The following is a 22,647-nucleotide window of genomic DNA, read 5'->3' on the forward strand; positions in this document are numbered from 1 at the left end:
AATGGCGGTTTCCAGTGGACAGTATACGCCGGAAGTGGTATCATCACTAGCACCATCAATAGGGCGGAATGGGGTTGGGCGCCTACCTGTAGGAGGGCGTCAGGGAGGAGTTGCCCGGCGGAGCGGGGAGGGGCTGGGCTTCGATTGGGAGAAGATACCGACTGCCGGCCTGCCGCGAGCTGCGGGGGCCAGCGGCAACAGGGAAGATGAGGATGGACGGGGCACATGGAAGATGAGGTCGGCTGCTTGTAATTTCGCGACAGCTTCGGAGGGTTGTTTCGGGAAGACGGTCGTGGTTAATCTGTGGCTGTCCGGGAAAAGAAATGATTAATTTGTGTATGCTTGTAAGATCTTTCCACCTATCTGCCTCATAAAATTCATTTTCATGTTCCCTAAAAAAGTATTCATTTTCATGTTCCCTAAAAAAACAATTCATTTTCATGTTACTTATTAGTACTACATCTGTATGAGAATATGAGACGTCTTTACACTTTAAATTGAAGTGCAAAAACGTTATATATTTTGGTAGAGAGAAATGTTGATTTGTTTTTTTTACAAATTTGATGTACTCTCTACAAACATGTAAGAACATTTTTTAAGCTTGGATGAAACGTTTCGGTGGGCGCTTGCCCTCTATCTATTGTTTTAATAGAAATATTTTTGGCTTTTGTATCAAATATGTAGGCCTTAGATTCCAAAATGGAGGGATACTTGTTTATCTAATCAAAATGTTTGGTGTGTATATACAAAATTGTTTACTTAATTGAAGTCACCAGTACGCTAACTCTCGCATTAGTACACAAGTTTGTCGATTCCATATGAAATTCTTCTGAATTATTTATGTAGGATTCACTGGTAGCTAAACATATATAATGAGGCACATGTGAATTACTCCCTTTATTTTTATATACAAGGACACAAACCCATATTGCAGGTAGCAAGGCAAAAGTTAATGCTTTCTTGTTTGCCGTGTAAATTAATGTGTATTTTTCTCTTTCATGCACATTAAGTCAATGATCTCACTCTCACATGCATGCAAAGGATAATTAATGTCCTTCTTTGTTAGTACTATGAGGCAAACACCATTAATATTGCAACGATTAATGTTAATGGTTTTGTATTTTTGCAAATTGTAATTTTGATAGTGGCCTTGTATATAAAAATGAAGGGAGTACCATTTGTGTTTGAAAAACCAATTGCAGCAACCTACTGAGTGGGGGTGACTGTATAGACTTATATGACATTTATGTCTAGCCTGCGGTGACTCCATCTCCTCCCATTGAAAGGATTGTCAGCTCCATTGACGGCGGTTTCAGGGCACCTTTAACTGGGCATGTTAATTGTTTGATAGTCATACGAACTTGTACAGCAGTAAAGGTATTGTAGCCTATAGCTTGAGCTTGCCACCGTATTCCTCGAGGAGTTGATACTCGTCGATGGCGTCCCTTAGCGTGGCATCAAGGTCCCTATAAGCAACAAAGACAAACTTCTTCTTTGTCTTGTCATCGATGAAGGGGTACACCACCTTCCATGCGGCCATGAACATGTAGGGCACATGGATAAGGAACACGCGCCCCAGCCGCTCTGGGTAATAGCTTTGCATAATGTCCAATGCTGCCACATAGCCTCGGATATCGCAGTTTGCATACCCCCATCCTCTCAAGTCTATCACTGCCGCAAACTTCTCCTGCCCCACCGGCAACCTAAAACGACCAAGACAAACCCATAACTAACAAATCCATAAATCAAACGTAGCTAGCTGGTACGACAAATCAATATGTGGATATACCTGGTGCAAATTTTGTCAAGGACATAGGCTACATAGCGCTTGAACCCGTCGAGGTCATGACGACCGGGGACGTGACGCGCGCCATAGATATACGCCATGGGGCGGCCCAGACGATCAAAGCCCTTCATGTCGACCCTGTTTTTTACGATCTCGTCGCGCACCTCCTCGTCCGAGATGAAGCCATGGGGCTTGGTGGCGCGCTTCAAGGCGAGGTACTGGAGGAGCATCGCCGATCGTAATCAAGTGGACATGAATGACTTTTTAGCTAGAGTAGTTCCTATCATTCTTACATACACCACATGAAGAACACACATAACCATTCTGCTTGTTTTTCTTAGCCACATGCAGAAAACTATACACCCATTGTTGACTCATCTTCATTACACAACACCGAAAAGACCAAATTAATACAAGTTTGTATATAAAGTTCATACACACTTATTTTCATAAAAAACATAAAACTATCTAGCTGAAGCATTTAACTGCAACAGCAAATGCGATTAAAATGGCAACTAAGGTAATAATTGATCCAACCCATAATGATACCTAGCTTATTTATTAACGCATATTTTCTAATCTTTCTAATCTTCAAGCGTATTGCAACCATCTTGATCGTGTGATCATCGACGACATCGGCAACATAGAACTCTAATTTCATCTTCTCTTCTTCAATTCTTTTCAATTTTTATTTCAAATAATCATTTTCTTTTTCAACTAAATTTAACTTTTCAACAATATGGTCGGTTGCAATTTACGGTTCACATACCTCCTAGATAAAAATATCTATGTTAACTTGATGGGCATAATTGTCATATACACGAAATGCAACAATTAGTTATAAAAGAGAATATAACACATCTGAATCATAAACTCGGCGAGGGCCGATGGACACGGATATCAAAACCATGTCACTATGTATAACAAACAATCATACAGGTAAAAAAATTATACAACTAAATATCTAAATCATACAAATAATATCTTTTTTTATACAAATGATAAGAACAGGAGGCTCACCAAGGTGGTGCTGGCGATGGGACGGTGCGGTTGATCAACGGTGGTTAGGACGGGGACAAGAACAGACTAAGTAAACCACACATACACATATGCAAACTAAGAAGTTAATTTAAGCTCAGATTGCATATAAATGAAATAAACTCTCACATAATTACTCCCAAACTAAAACCCACAAATCACTATACTTATAGAGCATTGCATGAGCTAATCTAGCAATGAGAGATGAAAGGACAAAGTTGCTAGCCTTTGTCAACACTTGGATAGATGGGGGTGCCTCAAATCTTGACAAATCTTGACAAAAATGGAGGATGAGCTCGAGCAAGGGGAAGAGAAGAGGTGAGAAAGGAGAAAACAGAGAAAGAAGAGCTTCTGGGTTCGGGTTGGACGAAACAATATATATAGTGACATCTTTAGTCCCGGTTGGTGATAGAAACCAAGACTAGAGATGAACAATAGTCCCGGTTGGTAGCACCAATCGGGACTAAAGGGGATCGCAGGGACCCAGGTCCGACGCAACCCTGCCACGACACCTTTAGTCCAGGTTGATAACACTAACCGGGGCTAGAGGTCATAAATGAACCGGATCTAAAGCGTGGTCGTTGGTACCAGGACTAGTGCTCCGGACGAAAGCCCATATTTTCTATTAGTGAAAGAGCTTCTTTAGTGCCGGTTGATGTTTTTAATTGGGACTACATGTTTCTTTCAAACCGGAACTGATGTCTCCCGAGTCCTGTCCGACGTTCCCATCGCTCGAATCGGGACTAATGTTGTTATTATTTCCGATTCATAATGTGACTGTGATTATTGCTTCGATGCGGCTAGAACCAAAGCACTGTTTTTTTTACGAGTGTCTGATTAGAGTGCAGGGCAGTGTCGCGAGAAGAATCGATTGAGCTGTAGGTGTGCCCTACCACACCGGCACGTACGGCGGGGATTAATCGTAGAGGTTGGTCAATCAATTAGCGGTTGGGTTGCATGCATCATCAAGGGCGGCAATGAGATGCTAGGTATTAGTGGACTTCATCCATCACGTGCTCTTCGATTAATTAGCGGTTGTGGTGGGTCATCAAGGGCGATAATGTGCAGACAGCGGCGAGCGCCCGTTTCTCTCGTGCCCTTTCTTGGCCATGCATGCGTCGTGCTGCTCAGATCAGGTGACATGACTTCGGGCAGTCACGCTGTAAGGGCAACTTCTACGCGTGACCTCAAGTCATCCGTGCACATCCATTTAGGTCGAAAGCAGATTCAACGGAAGATCCAAACGGACAAGTATGTCTGTTGGTGTACTTTTGTCCGGCCCGATTTCAAACCTGTATTAAATTTGGGCCACAAATGCTCATGAACGAATAGAAACGAACGCCCTCGTCCGCTGCTCTGGCCCGCCTGGTCCTACAAAACATCAAGGCCGGTCCTGAGGTTTTAGGGGCCCGGGTCCAGATGTGAATATGGGGCCCTTATGAAAACAAGGATTCTTGAATACAAAGTCTTTGTTGATTATATCAAAATATAGACACGTCTTCTTTAAACTGGTGTCATCATGTCGGCAAATGAATAGTGTGCGGTCTCCTATCACTAGTAAAATGGTGTTATCAATATACAAAGTCTTTATGACACACACTTTATATTTTATTCATCAATCCTTAATTCCAAGTTTCTTTCAATAAACACTTGGCTAATACAAGCATCTTCATTTTCAGGGCATGTAAGCAGCACTACTTTTCATCAATCTTAATTCCAAGTTTCTTCCATGCAAGTATGTAAGCAGCACTACTTTTCGTAAAAAACGGCATGGACACATTTCCAGGGTTAAAAAGGCATGAGCATTAGTAAATCAAAGCACTTCCTGCCATGGCGTGGGCCACAATCAATTTTGTAAGAAAAATGGCCCACCATTATCTAACCATCCATGTTTTTCTTTTATAATAAACGAAAAATGGCACAAGGCCCAGTTCGCTACCAGAACAGATTTTGATGTGTCTTTCTTCTTCGTAGAGAGACACCGAAGCACTCCAAAAGAACAACTTGCTTCAATGGCGGCTAAGACAAATCAAAAGGGGTGCTTGCACTTCCTTCGGATGGGGGCCCCTTGGTCCCGGGGGCCCGGGGCGGCCGCCCCTCCCGCCCCCCCTTAGGGCCGGGCCTGCAAAACATTGACCGAGTGAGGCCTCCACGAGCGATGCGACAAGGACAGGCAAGGCCACCGGCGAGGGGCTGGGCGGCTGCACGGCGAGCGGGCTCGGTCTGTCGAGCGCGGACGCCGGCACGGTGGGAGGGTCGAACGGGCACGACGAGCAAGCGAATGGGTGGGGTTCAGTTTAAATTTCAGGGTTCGGTTTTTCTAAATCTTGGTGAGCCTATAATTTATGCAGTGTTTTAATTCGGTTATATTTATTTTTATAAGAAAACATCTATTATACTCCCTTCGTCCCAAATTTTTTGTCTTAGGTTTCTTTAGATATGAATGTATCTAGTCACGTTTTAGTATTTAGATACATCTATTTTTAGATAAATTTAAGACAAGAATTTTGAGGCAGAGGAAGTCTAATTTTTAGGGCCTTATTTTGCATTTCGCAGTGGGGCCTCGAATTCCGGAAAATGGTCATGTGTATAATGTCTCGCTAATAGCACGCTATAACGGGAAATAGCATGGTAATATTATATTTTTCTAGCTTTCTGGAGTTGACATTAGGTGAAAATGTTCAGACTTGAGATCACTTTGGTTCCTGAAGTTGTTCCTACTTAGTTAAACACCTAGTGCGCATTTTTCACACTGCCGGGAGTGCAGTGACGAATCTAGCATGAGTAAGCTCAAAGTATGAAAAGACTCTAATCCTAATTAGCAAATGCATTGCAATTGTTGCAAGTAAATTATCTTAATAAAATTGTCAAGTGCTATGTTTAGCTGAAATAATATTTTAGAGGGTAGGCTTAAGTCTATTGAAGCCCCCCTCGTAAAATCGCCACTACATGTGTGGATGAACCGATTGAAACTATATATCGCCAGCATTCCTTTAGGATAAATAAATGGAATTATACCCTGGTTTCTCACCCATGTACTTCCTCCGTTCTATATTTGTTGTTGTTCCAACATGTATGTGTATCTACACGTATTGAACAATTTCGTCCTATTTGCCGGCTTAATGTTAGCTTCAAGATTTTCACAAAGGTGGAAACTAATCGGCTAACTCAGTTCACCTACTCAGTGGTTCAATTTACTCATACAACTTTTATGCCTCGATGTAACATCCTAGAAGGGGTTGTGGTCTTGCATGAAACCTTACATGAGATTCACTCGAAGAAACTAGATGGGGTAATCTTCAAGGTGGATTTTTGAAAAAGCATACGATAAAGTCAAATGGTCCTTCCTACAGCAGACCTTGCGTATGAAGGGGTTCGACCAGCTTTGGAGGAAGCATGTCGACTGTTTCATAAAAAAAGGAAGTGTCGGTATCAAAGTCAATGATGACATGGGTCATTTCTTCCAGACTCTGAAGGGTCTTCGACAAGGAGATCCTATGTCTACGATTTTATTCAACATTGTTGCAGATATGTTGGCTTTAATGATCAAGAGGGCCAGTGACAAAAATCTAGTAGGGGAACTTGTCCCACATCTCGTGGATGAGGGTGTCTCAATCCTACAGTATGCAGATGATACCATTATCTTTATGGAGTATTATCTAGCAAAAGCCAGAAATATGAAGCTCATTTTGTGCTTATTTGAACAACTATCTGGGTTGAAAATTAACTTCAACAAAAGTGAAGTGTTTTGCTTTGGTGAGGCGAAAGTTGAACAGCTCACTTACAACCAACTGTTTGGTTGCGACAGTCGGAACCTACCGTTTACATACTTAGGTATTCCTATTCATCATTGGAAGTTAACAAATAAGGATTGGAAATGTATCGAAGACCGATTTGAAAAAAAGCTAAGTTGCTGGAAAGGCAAGCTTTTATCTTATGGAGGACGTCTGGTACTAGTTAACTCGGTCTTAACCAGTATGCCCATGTTCCTTCTTTCCTTTTTCGAGATAACCGTTCAGGTACGGAAAAGGTTGAATTTCTATCGGCCCCGTTTCTTCTGGCAGTGTGACGAGGTTAAAACAAAGTATAGGCTAACTAAGTGGGATATAATTTGCAGACCTAGGGAGCAAGGGGGTTTATGAATTGAGAATTTAGAGGTTAAAAACAAATGCCTTCTAAGTAAGTGGCTGTACAGAATATCAGTGGAAATTGAAGGCATGTGGGTACAAATTCTGAGAAATAAGTACTTGCAAAATAAGACCTTAGCTCAGGCGACCATAAGACCGAATGACTCTCCTTTCTGGAAAGGATTGATGGGGTCAAAAATTGCCTTTTTCCGACGGACTAGGTTTATCATTGGCAATGGTGAATCAACCAGATTCTGGGAAGATACATGGTTAGGGGAAGTACCACTAGCCCTGCAATATCCGCAATTATACAATATTGTCCAACGTCGACAAGCGTCCGTTGCGACAATATTGAGCCACACGCCTCTAAATATTCAGTTTCGCAGATCCTTAATAGGTCCCAGATGGACAAGTTGGCTTCACCTTGTCAAAAGGTTAATGGACATCCAACTTTCAAATACACCAGACACTATTCAATGGAAGTTGACTAAAAATGGATCTTTTACTGTAAAACCTATGTATCTTCATCTCATAGATATGGGGTCGATTCCTAAATCCAAGCATATATGGAAGGTCAAAGTACCGTTGAGGATAAAGATCTTCATGTGGTTTGTCCACAAAGAGTTATCCTAACGAAGAACAATTTGGCAAAACGTAACTGGAAAGGCAACCATAGATGCAACTTCTGTCACAATAATGAAACCATTAAGCACCTCTTTCTCGCCTGCCCTATGGCTAAACTTTTATGGCGTTCTATTCACATTGCTTTTAATATCAGCCCCCCAAATAGTATTAACACGTTGTTTGGGACGTGGATAGTGGGTGTTGATGCTAATGTGGCAAAGATTATTCGTGTGGTAACCTGTGCATTGTTGTGGGCTATTTGAAACTGGAGGAATGATTTAGTATTTAACAGATGCAAATCTATCAATTTTTTGCAGGTTATCTTCAGGGCTACCTCCTTGATCTGCACGTGGTTATTACTCACTCCTGCAGAAGTCAGTGAGCCTATGGTTACTGGGTGTGTTCGATAGGAGATGGTAGCTCAGGATATCTTCAACCGGTTTGGATGACGACTCAATAATATGATAGGTGGCTAGTCATCTAGTTCTATTACCATTGCTGGTTGTGGCGCATATGGCGCTTTGTATCTTTATTTTCTGGTTTTCTCAGATTGCTGTACTCGGATCAGACTATTTTTACATTATTCAATGAAAGGGCCGCATGCATCACTCGATGCAGAGGCCGGGGCGATGCCTTCTTTCGAAAAAATCTACCATTGAAATACGAATAAATACATTCGTTTCAGCGACAACTAATATGGAGGGGAGGGAAGTTAGCAAGTTGCTAAACTCATAGGATCGAGAGAATTCAGCAGGAGCTAATCGGTTTACGACTTCATGCAAATCTATATGCCTTACATTTTTGAACGGAGAGAATATATGTTTATCGAATCAAAATGGCCGGTGGAAGTGTCATACACGGTTTGTACTTCAACAACTAATATGGATCGAAAGATCGTACTAAGTTTCAAGTTTCACACAAAAATCATGTAGGATTCATCCCTTATGTAAGATTCACTCATCCAAACATATTTCATGCGCCACACACGAGTCCCTCTTTTTATTAGAAGAAAAACAGTTACAACAAACTATAGAGCGGGGTGGGTGTACAGCCTGGTGTTCACCGCTATCTAGGCCGTGATGAGCCGACCTCTCACCTTCGAAAGGATTGTCACTTTTCTCAATCAGAGTCCTCCAACAGTAGTTCCGAATGTCGATGCATCCTCAATTGCATATGTCAGGTGGTGATCACTATCGATCGATCATCAGATGGACTTGGACTATGGGGAACTGTTGTAGGCCTGGAGCTTGAGATTGCCACCGTACTCCTCAGGGAGCTGGGACTCGTCGATGGCGTCTCGAAGCGTGGCATCGAGGTCCTTATCGGCGACGAACACAAACTTCTTTTTGGTCTTGTCGTCGATAAAGGGGTACACCATCTTCCACGCAGCCATGAATATGTAGGGTACATGGATCAGGAACACGCGGCCCAGCCTCTCCGGATAATAGCTCTGCATGATATCCAGTCCTGCTAGGTACCCCCGGATGTCGCAGTTCGCGTACCCCCATCCCTTTAGGTCAATCACTGCTGCAAACTTCTCTTGCCCTGCCGGCAACCTATAACGATTTAGACAAACCCATCAGGTAACCACTCAGATGCGATCAACTGGTAGCTAGCTACTCCACAGTGTAGTGTCAAAAAACATCCTTACATTAGAGGAGGGAGTAGTAGTTACCAGACTGTGAATGGATGCAAAACTGAAGGATCCATGAGGGACCGTACCTTGTGCAGATTTTGTCAAGAACATAGGCGACGTAGCGCTTGAGATCTTCGTGGTCACGCCGGACGGGGAAGTGACGCCCACCATAGAGATACGACATGGGGCGACCAAGACGGTCAAAACCCTGCAAGCGGTCCCTTCCCTTTGCGATCTCGCCGCGCACCTCGTCGTCCGAGATGAAGCCATGGGGTTTGGCGACGCGCTTCCAGGCAAGGTACCGGAGAAGCATCGCCGACGCCTTGTTGATGTTGTGGTCCCGGGCACGGAGGAACCGCCGTAGCGCGAAATCATCCTCCTCCTGCACGGGAACGACAGCGATAGATGAACAACTAGATCATCATCCAGGTGTACATACGTGATAGGAAGGTAGGTTCCATGAGGATGATTGACAGAGATGCATCTATCAAGATAGGAGGATAGTGCTGGATGGACCGACAATAGTCTGATGAACCAGACGTACGTACGTGTCCTCCGTGCAAAGACCATCAGCTAATTAGTATAAGCTAGCACAGCAACCTAGTTGACCCGTGCAGTTTACTGAAGGGGAATTGAATAAATCATGCATCCAGGGTTGTGCGATTGAACCGGTCGATCACGTTCACGGCGGGGCGTAGTCTACTTAATCGTGCAACAAGTTGACGTGGAATCAGGAGACGATTGCGGTACCTTGGCAGAGGGGTCCTGTGCCTCCACGACCTCCCTCAGCTCCGCCACCTTCTTCCACTCCGCCGCATCGCCGTTGCCGCCATGGCCATGTTGGCGCTCATCAGTACCGCAATCCATATTGATTCCTGCTGCGATGGTAGCACTCGATCTGTTGTGTTGGTGAGAGAGTAGCGGGACGATGGATCGGTTCTTATAGCTGGTGGAAGAGAGGGAGAGAAGGGGCCATGAGTTGGGCTGCGAGTGTGTGAGGAAGAGGTGTCCCAACTCCCATCCACTTCTTGATGGTGTATATTGATGGATTGGTTGACACTGAAATGGACTTGAACCTGCTAGGAGTAAACTCCTCGCTTCAAAGCCCATCACATCCCGGCCGTGAAACTTCACTAGTACCCTCGCCGGTCTGCAAAGAACAGTTTTAACATGATCCCTAAGAGACAAGAGTATATATATAATACTCTTGTCACATAAGAGACAAGAGTATATATATAATACTAGATCTAAGCCATCTATGCATTAACTTATTTATTGTGCTTTGGTTCCATGTTTCAGAAAGCATAAGCGCATGCTGAACACTCAATTTGTGGAAATGATTTTTATGCTTTGGCTGCATGTTTTAGAAAGCAAAGTCGCATGCCGTTTGATTTATGCAATGAACATTGCTACCTATGCATCAACTTATTTATTTGTCCGTCTGTGACATTTACATCGTCATAGTAACATCTCTATCCAGTTGCGTTAGTAACCTGGACGTACGGCACTTGCTTTCTTCGTTTATTATCATAAAGAACTTGGTGAGTTGGGAACTTAACAGTGCAGGGTAATGGCGGACAGAGACAGGACACCCAAAATAAAACAAAACTACACATAACTGTCCACTTTCATTAGTACTGCACAGGCTGCATATCACCTTTTCTTTTCCTTTTCTCTTGCGTTTCTGCCAATCAGACTTATGTTTCCCCATGATTACTTAAACTAGTCGACAACCCGTGCATTCGCACAGGCTAGTTCGGTTAATGTAAGATATAAATAATTAATATTGTGAACTACTTGTAACGTGTTTTAGACACCCAAAGCTAATATAAGTTTTCAGTTCTTATTGACCATTTACAGTCGATTCATTGAACTAATACCAGTTTCCATATTGACTTTTAGCGATCAACTCATATATTTGCATTTTCCAAGCATAGGAACTATCTGGTCCCGAAGCTTCATGAATTAGTACTTTTTTATTCTATAATGATCTATAAATAAAAATATACTTGAAAATTACATTCTTCATTGTCTACTATGGTATTTTGACACTCTTAGGTATTACTTCTTGTAAATTGCCTATTTCTCGAAATCAGTTGGTCTAGATAAGTACAGAACGGATGCATGTGACTTTCGGCATTCAGTTTTAACCATAGCTTTAACCAATAAAACGTGGCTCCATCTACCAAAAATTATACCATTAATTCACAATAAAGAGGATTTGTCATATGTATTCAAAACCATGTGAGTACCTAACAAATGCATGTGACTTTTACTACATATAACTTAACATAGATGATAAAATGCAAAAAAATAAATTGTTTGGGTGAAATAAAATTACTCAAAGGTGCATAGGAGAATTTTATATAGAATAAGATTTTATTGAAGTCTAATGACACCGCTTATTCTGTGACACACGCGAGTGATATCTGAATAGAAAGGTATTTTCAAAATATTTTTATACTTGAATCTCAAAATAAAGTTGCACGCACACTAACCCTTACTTTTTTCGAGACATCTTGTTACCAAATTTTATACTCTAGTTTGGAACATCTATAATGACTGCAAAAAAAGTTAAGACAAATAAAAAAAAATACATCATAGTAAAATACATGAAATATATATATAGTTCAATATACTGATGCGGAACTCCATTAAATAATTTAGATAGGTATTCACAAAGATATGGTCGAAATTTCAGCATCACCAATTTACTTATTTTAGCCATTTATGTGCAAATAACTTAGTAAAAATAATAGTGAAAACAAACTTATTTTTATTACATGAAAATATAGATTCACTTATGTAATTCTACACGAACATTAATTTATTGATTTGTGCAAGAATGAATATATCTTGAAGTAAAACCTTACTAACAGAGCGGAATTGTCCAACGAAAAATTACTAAAATACATAAATTATAGTTAAAACAATAACTTTTGAAGTGGAAGTTGTATGTTGTGCTAAGAATAGCCATACATGCAAACTGTTTTTTTCAGTCCAGCAATTTCATCGGTTGGAAAAGAAAATGAAATAAAGTGACTCATATGTCCACATAAGAATTCTCTACTAACCAAACTATAGATATTCAAACACCTATGAGTGGTCGATCTCACCTCGTTCTCTGTTGCAATGGACTATAACATCACCAAGTCCTTGCAAAACTGAAAAAGAAAATTCTCATAATCGGTGTGCTCATATAGCCAAGTAGCAAAGTATTAGAAAAATATATAAATTCACAATATAGAAACCGAGGAGTAAATTATATACACATATCTTTGGATTCCAGCATAGTTCGTATATGTGGACATCATACAATTGTAGTCAAAATGAAGTAGAGTATTTGCAGGGCCAAATTCTTCTTGAGTACTTTCATCCAGTATGTTCCGTTTAGAATGGGGCTGCCTCAGTCTTGAGCAGTTTCTCATATTTGTTTTTGGGCGAGAAGAACAATTTCTCATCTAATACTGGAACAGGCTAGTGGTCAACTGCAAGCGGCCATTTGCTGGGAAGTTGTGACCTGTGAGATCGGGTTGGCATGACTGGCTGCGAGACTATTGTTGATGCCGAGTACGCAAAGCATGGGCAGTGTAGCAGTGGATGTATGTATGCACGCTTGATTTTTCGGTCGGAGTCAGAGAAAACATGGGTGGCCGCCATCGGCATAGCACACAATCTACGCGACACTGAAAGATCATGGAGAAGAGATGGTTTCTTTGGCCAATGTGATGGTGATCAATTACGATGAGACTTGATCGATCGGAAAGGAAGCTTTCTGCCTTGCACGTTTTTAGGAGACAAGCAAGGCATTCCAGTTAAAAGAAAAGAGTTAATTAAAAAATTTCGGTTTTTACTACTTTTTTTGAGGAATATACGGATACTATGTTTTGTACTTTCACAAATCTTGTTGCATAATACGTAATATCTTGTTGTATGGTCCAGAGTTTATATAAATTTAAGATGTAATGACTTGGGCCCATCAAATCAATGGTTAGAGAGACGTGAGTAAGATTTGTGAGAGATTTTCTGGTTTGAAGATACGTGAGATTTTGGAAGAAGTGAGTAAGGGAAAAATAGAAGGGAGAGATCTGAGATATAAATACGCAGTTGGTGGGGAAAAAGTTGGTGGGGAAAAAAGGGATATGTGAGACGTGAGAGTTTGGGTCAGGTTTAGGACGTACGTGAGAGAGATACATGCGAGATTTAGCAAGGAAAAAAGTGATACGTGGTAGATTGTGTCAGATCTGGGTGTTGTTTTAGTTGGTTGGTTGGTTCTTTTTTTAACACGGTTGGTTCTTCTTTTGGCACAAAGATATTTTTCTGGCGCAAGAGTAACATAAATCGTAAGGAATTTTAACTAATATTGGAATTTCTAGGATTGATCTACACCGTTATAACACGGCCCCACAAGATTAACGGTTTCTAATTTTTAATTAACATGGGAATTTTTAGAGTGTCTAGAATTAGTATAAGTATATAGATATAGATATGTAGTACACACAAGATACAAAAGATAAATAAAATAAAACTCAAGTGATACAGTAGAAAATATTAATTTGAAGATTACATGTCAATGTTTGGCAATTAAACAAGCAGTCTAACTCACCTAGTCTCATGTCATGTCCGGTTAAACTGCTATACTATGATCTTTAAGTGAGAGCGCAATCATGCAAGAACCTATATCTCTAATGATCACCGTAATAAATTAATTAAAAATTTAAGAATTAGGAAAATAGGAGAATAGGAGTACAAGCAAACAGTATTCCTCTTTGACTCTCTAATAGAACCCGAGATCACGAGAGGAATATTTGATGGACGCGAAGTTATGAACAAATAAAGACTTCATTGTATTTGCAATGCCAAAATTGTCGTACGTCTCCTCATCCTACCTTTGTTTGTATTTGTTGTTGTGTCGTCCATCTTCTTCCCGACCTGCTTCCGGGGCATTCCGTCCAATGACTAGTCAGCCATAGGCATGACGTTGGGGGTCGATGACGGGCGAGATGGAGGGGGTGACCGGCGTGACCCCGATGCTGTCTGATGACGTCGAGAACCGGGTCTGTCCATGCAGCCGCGTTGTGGAGAACCAGGGAGTCTTCGGGGTTACGGAGGAGGCCAGTGACTGGCAATGCGGAGGGAGAACGCTGACGAGCTTGTACTTATCGCGGCCATGGTGGAACATTGTGTCGTTCCCTTTGCTTGGACGATTGACTTTCGAGGAGCGCCAGTTCTTCCGGCGTGAGCTCCGACCGTAGCTTCTTCTTGCCCTTCTTCTTCGCGACGGCGGCCGGTTCACCGGGTTTCTTTAGGGCCATAGCGGGGGAGGGGAGGGGGGGGGTGCTCGGGAGGGTTTTGGGGGGAGGAGGAAAAATAGGGGCGTCGATATCCCCAACGGGCAGGCCCCAAGGGTGCACACCCTGTCCGTCCGCTGGTTACCAGCTTCGACGCAAAAGCGGCCCAAATTTAGGCCGGGGAAAGGGTGAAATCAGACGGAAAAGGGATTAATATCCGTTTACCCCCGCGCGTTGGGCTGCGTTTTATGTGTGTTTATCCCCAAACGTATGTGACCGGATTATTTTGGGTCCTGCGTTGGAGTTGGCCTGAGTGTTCTGAGGAATCACCCAAACAAGCCTTACACCACGAAAAAGGGTTTCCCCCGCTTTGTATTACAAAGCAACCAACACCGATACAACCAGCAATAGCTGCTGGAGCGGAAGCAGCACAATCACATCCAAAAGAAATAAGAGAAAAATACAAAAGAAAGAAATGTCGACAACGGCGGATCAACAAAAACGGAGAAGTCTCGCAACCGATGTGGTCACTGAAGATCTCCCACCAACCTCCTAGACTCCGAAGGACCGGTACCAATCAACACCTTCAAGAAAGGACGTGATGATGACGATGTTGTTGCCAAGGGTTTTCCCTAGTACGCGGCGAGGAGGAGGAAAGGGTGGCCCCCAACTCCCTCCAGGAAGGTCTGGCGGCACCCACACACGCCACTGCGTCGGTGTCGGCCAGACTTCTCCCGATCTCAATCCTCACCTCGACCAACCACGAACCCGCGTCAACATGATCGATCTAGAAGCTTCCCACACATCCGTATGCCGGTATGTGTCTCGTATCTTCTTCAGAGCCTGACCCAGTTAGACTTCACCATTGATCCTACCAGTCCTACGTGCCATGCTGGAGTAACATCGATGTGACGCTAGTAAGCTTGGTAACATGGAAAATTCTGTTTACTCGTAAGGGCAAGTAGCTAGCATTCAAACTAGCTAGTAATTGGATAACTCCTTTCCTTTTTGTATATACCTGTGAGACTGCCCTGGAATTGCAACCTTAACAGTAAATGGCAATGGCAGACGCAGAGAGACCAGGCGCGCATACCATTGGATTTGGGTCACCTGACGCTGTGGTTGAGAGAAAGAAACTTGGCATCAGTTGGTCCTCTCGTTCCACATGACACGACACAGTGTTATAATTAAGTAACTGCTGGGGAGTTGATGGTCCAGGCGTGTGATGAGCGAGTTATGGGACAACAGCGGCGAGATCGCCATGGTTGTATGGATCGCTCAGGTTTCCCTCGTGCAGCTCGCTCGTTCTGTAACCACACCATCCATGAGAATGCAGATTTCCTCGCTTTCTTTATGTGTCTCGTTCCTTTGCCTTATTTGCTCAATTAGCTGTTTCTTTTTTACTTCGCATGTTAGATCCAATCTTGTTTCAAACTTTTCAAAGTTTAACAATATTTATAAAAATGCATATCAAATGTTCACAATACCAAATCCGTATGTGAATGTAGTAAGTAGTTGACAATGCCGAGTAGTACTAAAAAGAATGAATTCCATATTAGGTCATGATAAGTTTGGGAGGAGTTGCCGGAGTGACAAAACAACCGCATCATAGCTTTATAAGTTATGGCATGAGAATATGAATAGGTATCTCAAATTATAATGTTTGGTTAGATGTTTGTCTTCATTGTTCTTACTATTTATGGATTCTATGTAAGGCCTAGGGTATAATCATATGTGTGAGTACATGGATTCATATGATAAGATAAGATTATGCTTTAAACACATAACAATTATCAAGCTACAATAGTTATTGTAAGGAATTGTGGGTAGCAACAACCAGGCGATCTTTCCACCATCCTGGAGGAAGATCCAGTCCAGGTACAAACACAACCAGCTTGCCTTAACACGATAAAAGTATTGGGTCACTTGTTGTACTTTTTATTTACTTTTATTGTTACTGCAATAATTGTAATCTTTCACTAAAATAGATAGAAGCGAACAGTCTTTACAGCACTTGTAGTGATTTGCCGCTAATTTTCACTCACAAATTCTTTTTCTTCCTTGTTGAGTTTGACATTCCATTTATCAAAAAATCTACAACTGACCCATACAATTGTGAGTTGTGGGTATCGTGCAGAGGGGATGCCGTTGCGGCATGTTCTATTCTTTAGTTCCATCTCCATACGACAGGTTCGTCCAGATATACGTCCTTTAGGGAACTTGGGAATTTTGTGTCTCTCTCCCCTATCTAGTTGGAGTTGGGATTATCTTATGACCCTCTTCGATGTCGCCTTCACCAGGACATTGATCTACCAAGTTTGCAGTCACCGGTGTCTTTGAAGCTACATCAATGATTTACTGGGTGCTACGTCTACAAGATCCTTGGTTTCAGCAAGGTATTCAGATAATATGTAGGCTAGAGGCGGCAATAAGCTTTTGTGATGTCACACCTCGGATGGATGCAAAAGGAAGTGCTAATTTCTTCAAGGACTTGAAAGTAATTTATTATTCTTGTAAGGGAGGTCTTGGAAGGGTTGTTTTCTTTTAATATATGGCCTCCGACCTTTCCATAAAAAAGGTTATTCTCCTCCTACATGCATAAGATGAAAATAGATCAACAAGTCCATTAACATCCACATGTGTGATGCATGGTTGGACCATAGACTCCAATCACTTGGCTCCAAATTAATTGAATTTTATGGTTTGCCCTAAGTAAACAAAACAGTTAGGTTTGACCTTGTTTATAAAAATATCAATATCAATTACTTGGTTTGTTTTGCATTTATTCTTTTGTGTATGCGTAATTATGATCTAGAAACCACTATCTAGATATTTCGCGGACCGAACGCCTTTGGGATCTATGCAAACATATTTAAGAGTACACAGATGGATATATGCACAATGCTCATGTGGGTACGACAAATTAATCGATGAAGGTCTACTATTTTTTCACATCTGTTACGATTAGATTTGAATATATTTTGAAGGTTGATTACTTTATAAATTAAATACTAATATAATTATCCTTACAAAACATAGTTTAACCCTAGCAGTTGCATGCACATTTTTTGAAGATAGGCATTATTGTATCACAATAACAGTATTATATATATTTAGCGGGATTGTCACTTAATTATCATAAATAAATTATAATAAATGCATTAACGATGGCCTAGATTTATAAAAATAATTTTACATGAGTATAAAATCTTAGTATAAACAATCAGTTTGTTGTGAATCATGTGAAGAGGTGGGACAATGTGACAGATTAGCAAATTAGTGGCTCAACACCACACTACAAGAAACGAGTAGAATGCCCGTGCGTTGCTACGGGCTATTACGCATATAAATGAATCAAATCAGTGATTGAGGTCATCTTCAATGTCGAAACTCATTTTTCACTCATGCGTTTTTGTGTGTTCAATGTTCATAGATCAAAGGTCGCCCAACGGGCTTCCCAAAATTCAACCGTCCGGATAGTCCACGTTCACACAAATCCAACCATATATGAGGAAGAGAAAAATGTGTTTGTCTCGACTATCCTTCATGTTAACTCTGGCACATGGTCCCTACACAAAAATCCTACCCCACGATGCACCCTTTCCTTTTTCTATAGGACCCTTCCCACCGCAGCAAAACATTTCGCGATAGAGGCCGCGTTCCTGTAGGACCATCCCCTTTCCATCATAGAAAGATATTTCTCGCTAGAGGCCGCATCGTATATAAAGTGGTATGTTAATATGTAGATCATTAAAATATCAAGAATAAAATCACTTTATTTGTTTGAGAAGGTATAGAAAACAATATAGAAGGAACAATGATTCCACTCTTCTTGTTTGACCTTTACATGTTTGATGTGTTAACCAACATATTTATTATTCTTTCAAAATGTGAATGCCCGTGCAATACCACAACCCTTTAGCTTTCTTTGACATTGTGTATATAAACATAAGGCACACTAAATTTCATACTTATATAAAAGATAGTCATTACCACTATTTTTGTGCCAAAAGTATTAGTATCATATTTTCTTAAGGAGCCCTACTCCAGCTAGAGAATAAGAGGATTGGGTTTTGGCAGGGTGCAAGGTGCCAACTCATTAAGCACGAGAGTTGTAAGATAAATCCACTTCACTTAAGTATATTTTGACAAAAATAACACTCCATCCGCCCCCAAAATCCTTGTCACCCGTCGAGTTCATTGGCAAATTTTTAGAAAAAAAACATCGCAATTTGAAAAGTTTGTCAAACAGACCTCTCGGCCCCATTTCTTCGTGCGCTCGTCGCCCGCGCGATTGGCAGGGGGCTGCGCCAGCCAGCCGCGATTCCCTCAGGCATCGCCGCTGCCGCCACCCGAAACTGCTCCACCGTCGACGTGATCCCGTCCTCCCGCCCAGACCTGCACCGCCGCCCGAAATTGCTCTCCCGCGTGTCCTTGATCTCCCGCTGCTGCTTCTCCTCAAGCTCTGACGACTGCACTTGGGCACGAGGCCGATGAGCACGAGGAGGAGCCGTCGTTGTGGGCCAAACCTGCAGAGAATCAATGTATTCCATGATTCAGCACTTCACAACAATGAGCACAACAATTCATATCATGATTTAGTAACAAGGGTTCAGAACTTAAATGTTGTCTCTAATTTAAATTCAGTAACGAGGGAGAGCAAAAATCTTTTTGCTGCTGCTGGACGAGAATGGAGGAGGATGGTTGCTTGGTTTCAGAACATGACCACACTCGAGACGTTGGGCGTTGCTTCGTTAGAAGAAGTGTTTATTTCTCCAAAAATCATCAAAGCGTACAACATTCTATCTCATTTTATAGGATGAGAGTGGTAAAAATGAAGATAAAAAGTATTAAACTCCTTCTGTTCCTAAATATAAGCCTTTTTAGAGATTCCAGTACAAACTACATATGAAGCAAAATGAGTGAAACTACTCTTAAATATTGAAATCTCTAAACGAGCTTATATTTAGAAACGGAGGGAGTAAATCATAGACTGACAACATTGGTAAGCTATAATGAAGACTAATAGGGACCTATATTTTTCAATAGTATTCACGCAGCGGTGTGGTGTAGACCCAATCCCTGGCATCCCCAGCTTGCAAAACCATCTCCATCTCCACCCAGCACTCATCACATGCTTACAAGAATAAATAGAAAGTTAATTAAGCATGTAAGCAAAAATCTGGCCTTCGGCACATAGGATGGAATGAACCTCGTGATAAACCGCGCGCTCAGCACCGACCTCCATATCGGTATGAACAGCTCCCTTGCGTACCAGAGGTCCTTTGCTCTACGTGGTTTCCTGCTCACAACCTGTTTAACATATAAATGATTGAGATATCAGTGTTGACAACGTACTACATATTTCAACGTGATCAAATGATGTGTGTGTGTTGGGGGGGGGGGGGGGGGGGGTATAAAGTAATATAAGATCTTTTAGATCAGTACCACCATGTAAGAACAATCAGATTTAAAACAGAGTCTTCGTTGAGTTTTTTGATCTCCACAGGTCGTTACCAATGCAAGAAAATTAAACATCCCCAGGCCAGATTTGCCTTTTGACTCTTCTGACCTATTGATTCAGACTGCAAGAAGAGGATGTGTCTTACCCAAAAAATTGACCACACCAACCAGACAGATCATTTGCGCAAAATCATTTATCTTTTAGAGAAAACAAAACAAGTCTGTCTCAGTCCTAGACATTAAAAGACTCCTGAATTTGTACATGTTGGCTCTAACATATGAGATAATATAATGAAGTAAAAGATTTAAATGCCATTACGGACATATAATGAACTTCACTGTCATAATAAAAACTTTTCATGCATCCCCTTAGTATCAGCATGGAAAGAGAAGAAACAAACAAAAATAGAAAATACTAAATTCATAAAAAAAACAGATAGCCAGCATGCAGCAAAATAAGAAATAGAAAACTCTAAAGGTGATGAAGTTCAGATATCCTTACTTTTTTTGCCTTGACATCCTGAGTTGGTGATCCTGTGGTTGTCTTGGTCGAATCTGTGTCCCCTATTTCCCATTACAGAATTAGCACAACTCATTTTGCAAAGTTTGAAAAGCATGGTTAAAATACTATGTTCTAGAATGCACACGTACCGCGTCGATGTAATAAACTATCGGGCACTCTGCAGTCATAGGAGCGGCTTCAGAGCGTGCAGGAGGGAATAATAATCAGATTGTTATGTAAATCATGTATATGTACAAATGACTATCAACTATGGAAGCAGAGGCAAGAAAATCAAACCATTTAAGCTCTTCAAGGCAAATTCCTTTTCCAAGAGGACGAACATCATAATCCTGAAGAATTGATGAGACTTTTCCATGGACCTTGAGATGCCTGCATAATTTTATTTTAATATATAAACCCAGTAACAGAGGAAATATCTTTGTTTATTTTGCTTTAGTTGATAAGTATCCAACCGAACTCAACTATCTACTCCCTCCGTTCGCCGCACCAGAGGAGGACCTTGTCGCGCTGGTGCTGCCTTCCTCGCCTCCATCATCTTCAAACTGCGCGTGGAAAAGAGCACCTTGCTGCGCCTGGTGCTGCCTCCCTCGCCTGCCTCGCCAGAAGTTCCGGCAACCATATACTCGTGCGTGCCTCTTCCAGGTACACCTCAAAATCAAAAGGAGTTAAGTTTAGATCGGGTACACCTCAAAAGGAGTTAAATTTTGATTGAATACCTCTGGTGAAGTTCCTTGATCACCTCCCAAGCTTGCTCGACTGTGTTCTTTTGCTGTGTTCTTTCACTTCATGATTATTTGCACGGGGATTCTTTTGTTGTGTTTCCATAACTAACGAAATAAAGAAATGAAGACACTTCATGAAAATTATCAAGTAGGAGTAGTACAGTACATGAGTTGTGCCAAATGGATTTTCTTTACCTCAGGCTCAGGGAGCCATCTTGAATTCTTTTGAGAAGTCTGGGGGGATTGATCAATTGAGCTTATTGCCTGACAACTCTCTGTATACACAAACAATACATTTATTCGGATGATTCAATGTAAATCATGAAGGAAAACATAAAAAATTGAGAAAAATTGCTCAACTTACAGCATAGTAAGTGAAGTCAACTGTGAAAGGGCATCTGGAATTGAGCCTGTCAAGTTATTGTTTGATAGATCCCGAAACATATTAAACCAATATTCTAAAACAAGTTTTGTAGCCCAAAAAAACTACAAACAAATCTTTTGCAAAAAGAAAATGCAAAGAGCAAACAAAGGACAGAATATATCTACAACTCTTAACATACAAGTATTGGACAGCCTTGAGAGTTGCGAAAGAAGACGATATATCACCATTAAGACCAGTGGAGGACATGTTTCTGGAGAAAGCAAATACCGAGTGGATCAGTTTCACCGCACTATATATGGTCATATAATCTTCTGTGATGCCGCTTAATTTAATAATATTGCGCACAAATACATGCTACTTACACTGTTACGATCCTTGGAGAGCTGGCAATGGCGTAGCTGCAGGTCAACCTATCCCAAGCCATGTTGTTGGCAACGCAGGGGTCACCCATCCAATTCTTCTTCACCTGATATTATGAGATCAGCAAATTCATCCTTGCAACAATTTCACCCCGTGGGTGCCTAGGAAAAGAAAAGAGCACAGAGGGTTAAAGCCAACCTTGGTGCAGTGAAATCACTTGATGAAATGCAGCAAAGCATTTGATAGATGGGAGCAAAATACTAAAATAGCATGGGAAGTATACTGAAATTTGGATGACGTATAAGATAGCCTATACACTGAAATTTGCATAACACCAACACTAAATTTTTGGACAACAAAACACTGAAATTTGGACAGCAAATACACTAAATTTTTGGACAACAAAACACTGAAATTTGGACACCATATACACTGAATTTTTGGACAACTAAACGCTGAAATTTGGACATCAAACAAATTGATTTTTTGGACAACTAAACGCTGAAATTTGGACAACACATGAACTGAATTTGCATAGCAAGAGGAATGAATTTTGGACATCAACAATACTGAATCATTGTGCTACTCGTACTGTCATCAACAAGACTGAATAAATGTCATTTGATAATGGAACTGGACTTGATCGAAGCAAACAACCACACCTTACTCTATCAGTTACAACTAATGAAGAA

The 22,647-nt window shown here is 41.3% G+C and overlaps 2 protein-coding genes across 2 annotated transcripts; both read right to left on the bottom strand.

The window, feature by feature from the left end:
• Positions 1-1,300: 1,300 nt before the first annotated feature.
• On the bottom strand, positions 1,301-2,017 carry LOC123399547 (phosphatidylinositol transfer protein PDR16-like). The gene is made up of 2 exons (XM_045093951.1): positions 1,790-2,017; positions 1,301-1,703 (listed from the first exon to the last, which is right to left on the bottom strand). The coding sequence occupies exons 1-2, from the start codon at positions 2,014-2,016 to the stop codon at positions 1,388-1,390; spliced, it is 543 nt and encodes a 180-aa protein (XP_044949886.1). The 5' UTR covers position 2,017; the 3' UTR covers positions 1,301-1,387.
• Positions 2,018-8,545: 6,528 nt separating this feature from the next.
• On the bottom strand, positions 8,546-10,207 carry LOC123399550 (phosphatidylinositol transfer protein 3-like). Its single transcript, XM_045093952.1, has 3 exons — positions 9,962-10,207; positions 9,298-9,593; positions 8,546-9,131 (listed from the first exon to the last, which is right to left on the bottom strand). Exons 1-3 carry the CDS (start codon positions 10,076-10,078, stop codon positions 8,795-8,797), a joined length of 750 nt encoding a protein of 249 aa, XP_044949887.1. The 5' UTR covers positions 10,079-10,207; the 3' UTR covers positions 8,546-8,794.
• Between the last annotated feature and the right edge of the window lie 12,440 nt (positions 10,208-22,647).

The sequence above is a fragment of the Hordeum vulgare genome, chromosome 5H (genome assembly GCF_904849725.1).
Source record: "Hordeum vulgare subsp. vulgare chromosome 5H, MorexV3_pseudomolecules_assembly, whole genome shotgun sequence".
Lineage (NCBI taxonomy): Eukaryota > Viridiplantae > Streptophyta > Magnoliopsida > Poales > Poaceae > Hordeum > Hordeum vulgare.

Excerpts from the sequence above, each read along its gene's own strand:
- LOC123399547 (XM_045093951.1), bottom strand. The coding sequence starts at position 2,016 with ATGCTCCTCCAGTACCTCGCCTTGAAGCGCGCCACCAAGCCCCATGGC. Across the intron at positions 1,704-1,789 it reads CTTGACAAAATTTGCACCAG|GTTGCCGGTGGGGCAGGAGA; the intron begins GTATATCCACAT and ends TGGTCGTTTTAG.
- LOC123399550 (XM_045093952.1), bottom strand. The coding sequence starts at position 10,078 with ATGGATTGCGGTACTGATGAGCGCCAACATGGCCATGGCGGCAACGGC. Across the intron at positions 9,594-9,961 it reads CACAGGACCCCTCTGCCAAG|GAGGAGGATGATTTCGCGCT; the intron begins GTACCGCAATCG and ends GTTCCCGTGCAG. Across the intron at positions 9,132-9,297 it reads CTTGACAAAATCTGCACAAG|GTTGCCGGCAGGGCAAGAGA; the intron begins GTACGGTCCCTC and ends AAATCGTTATAG.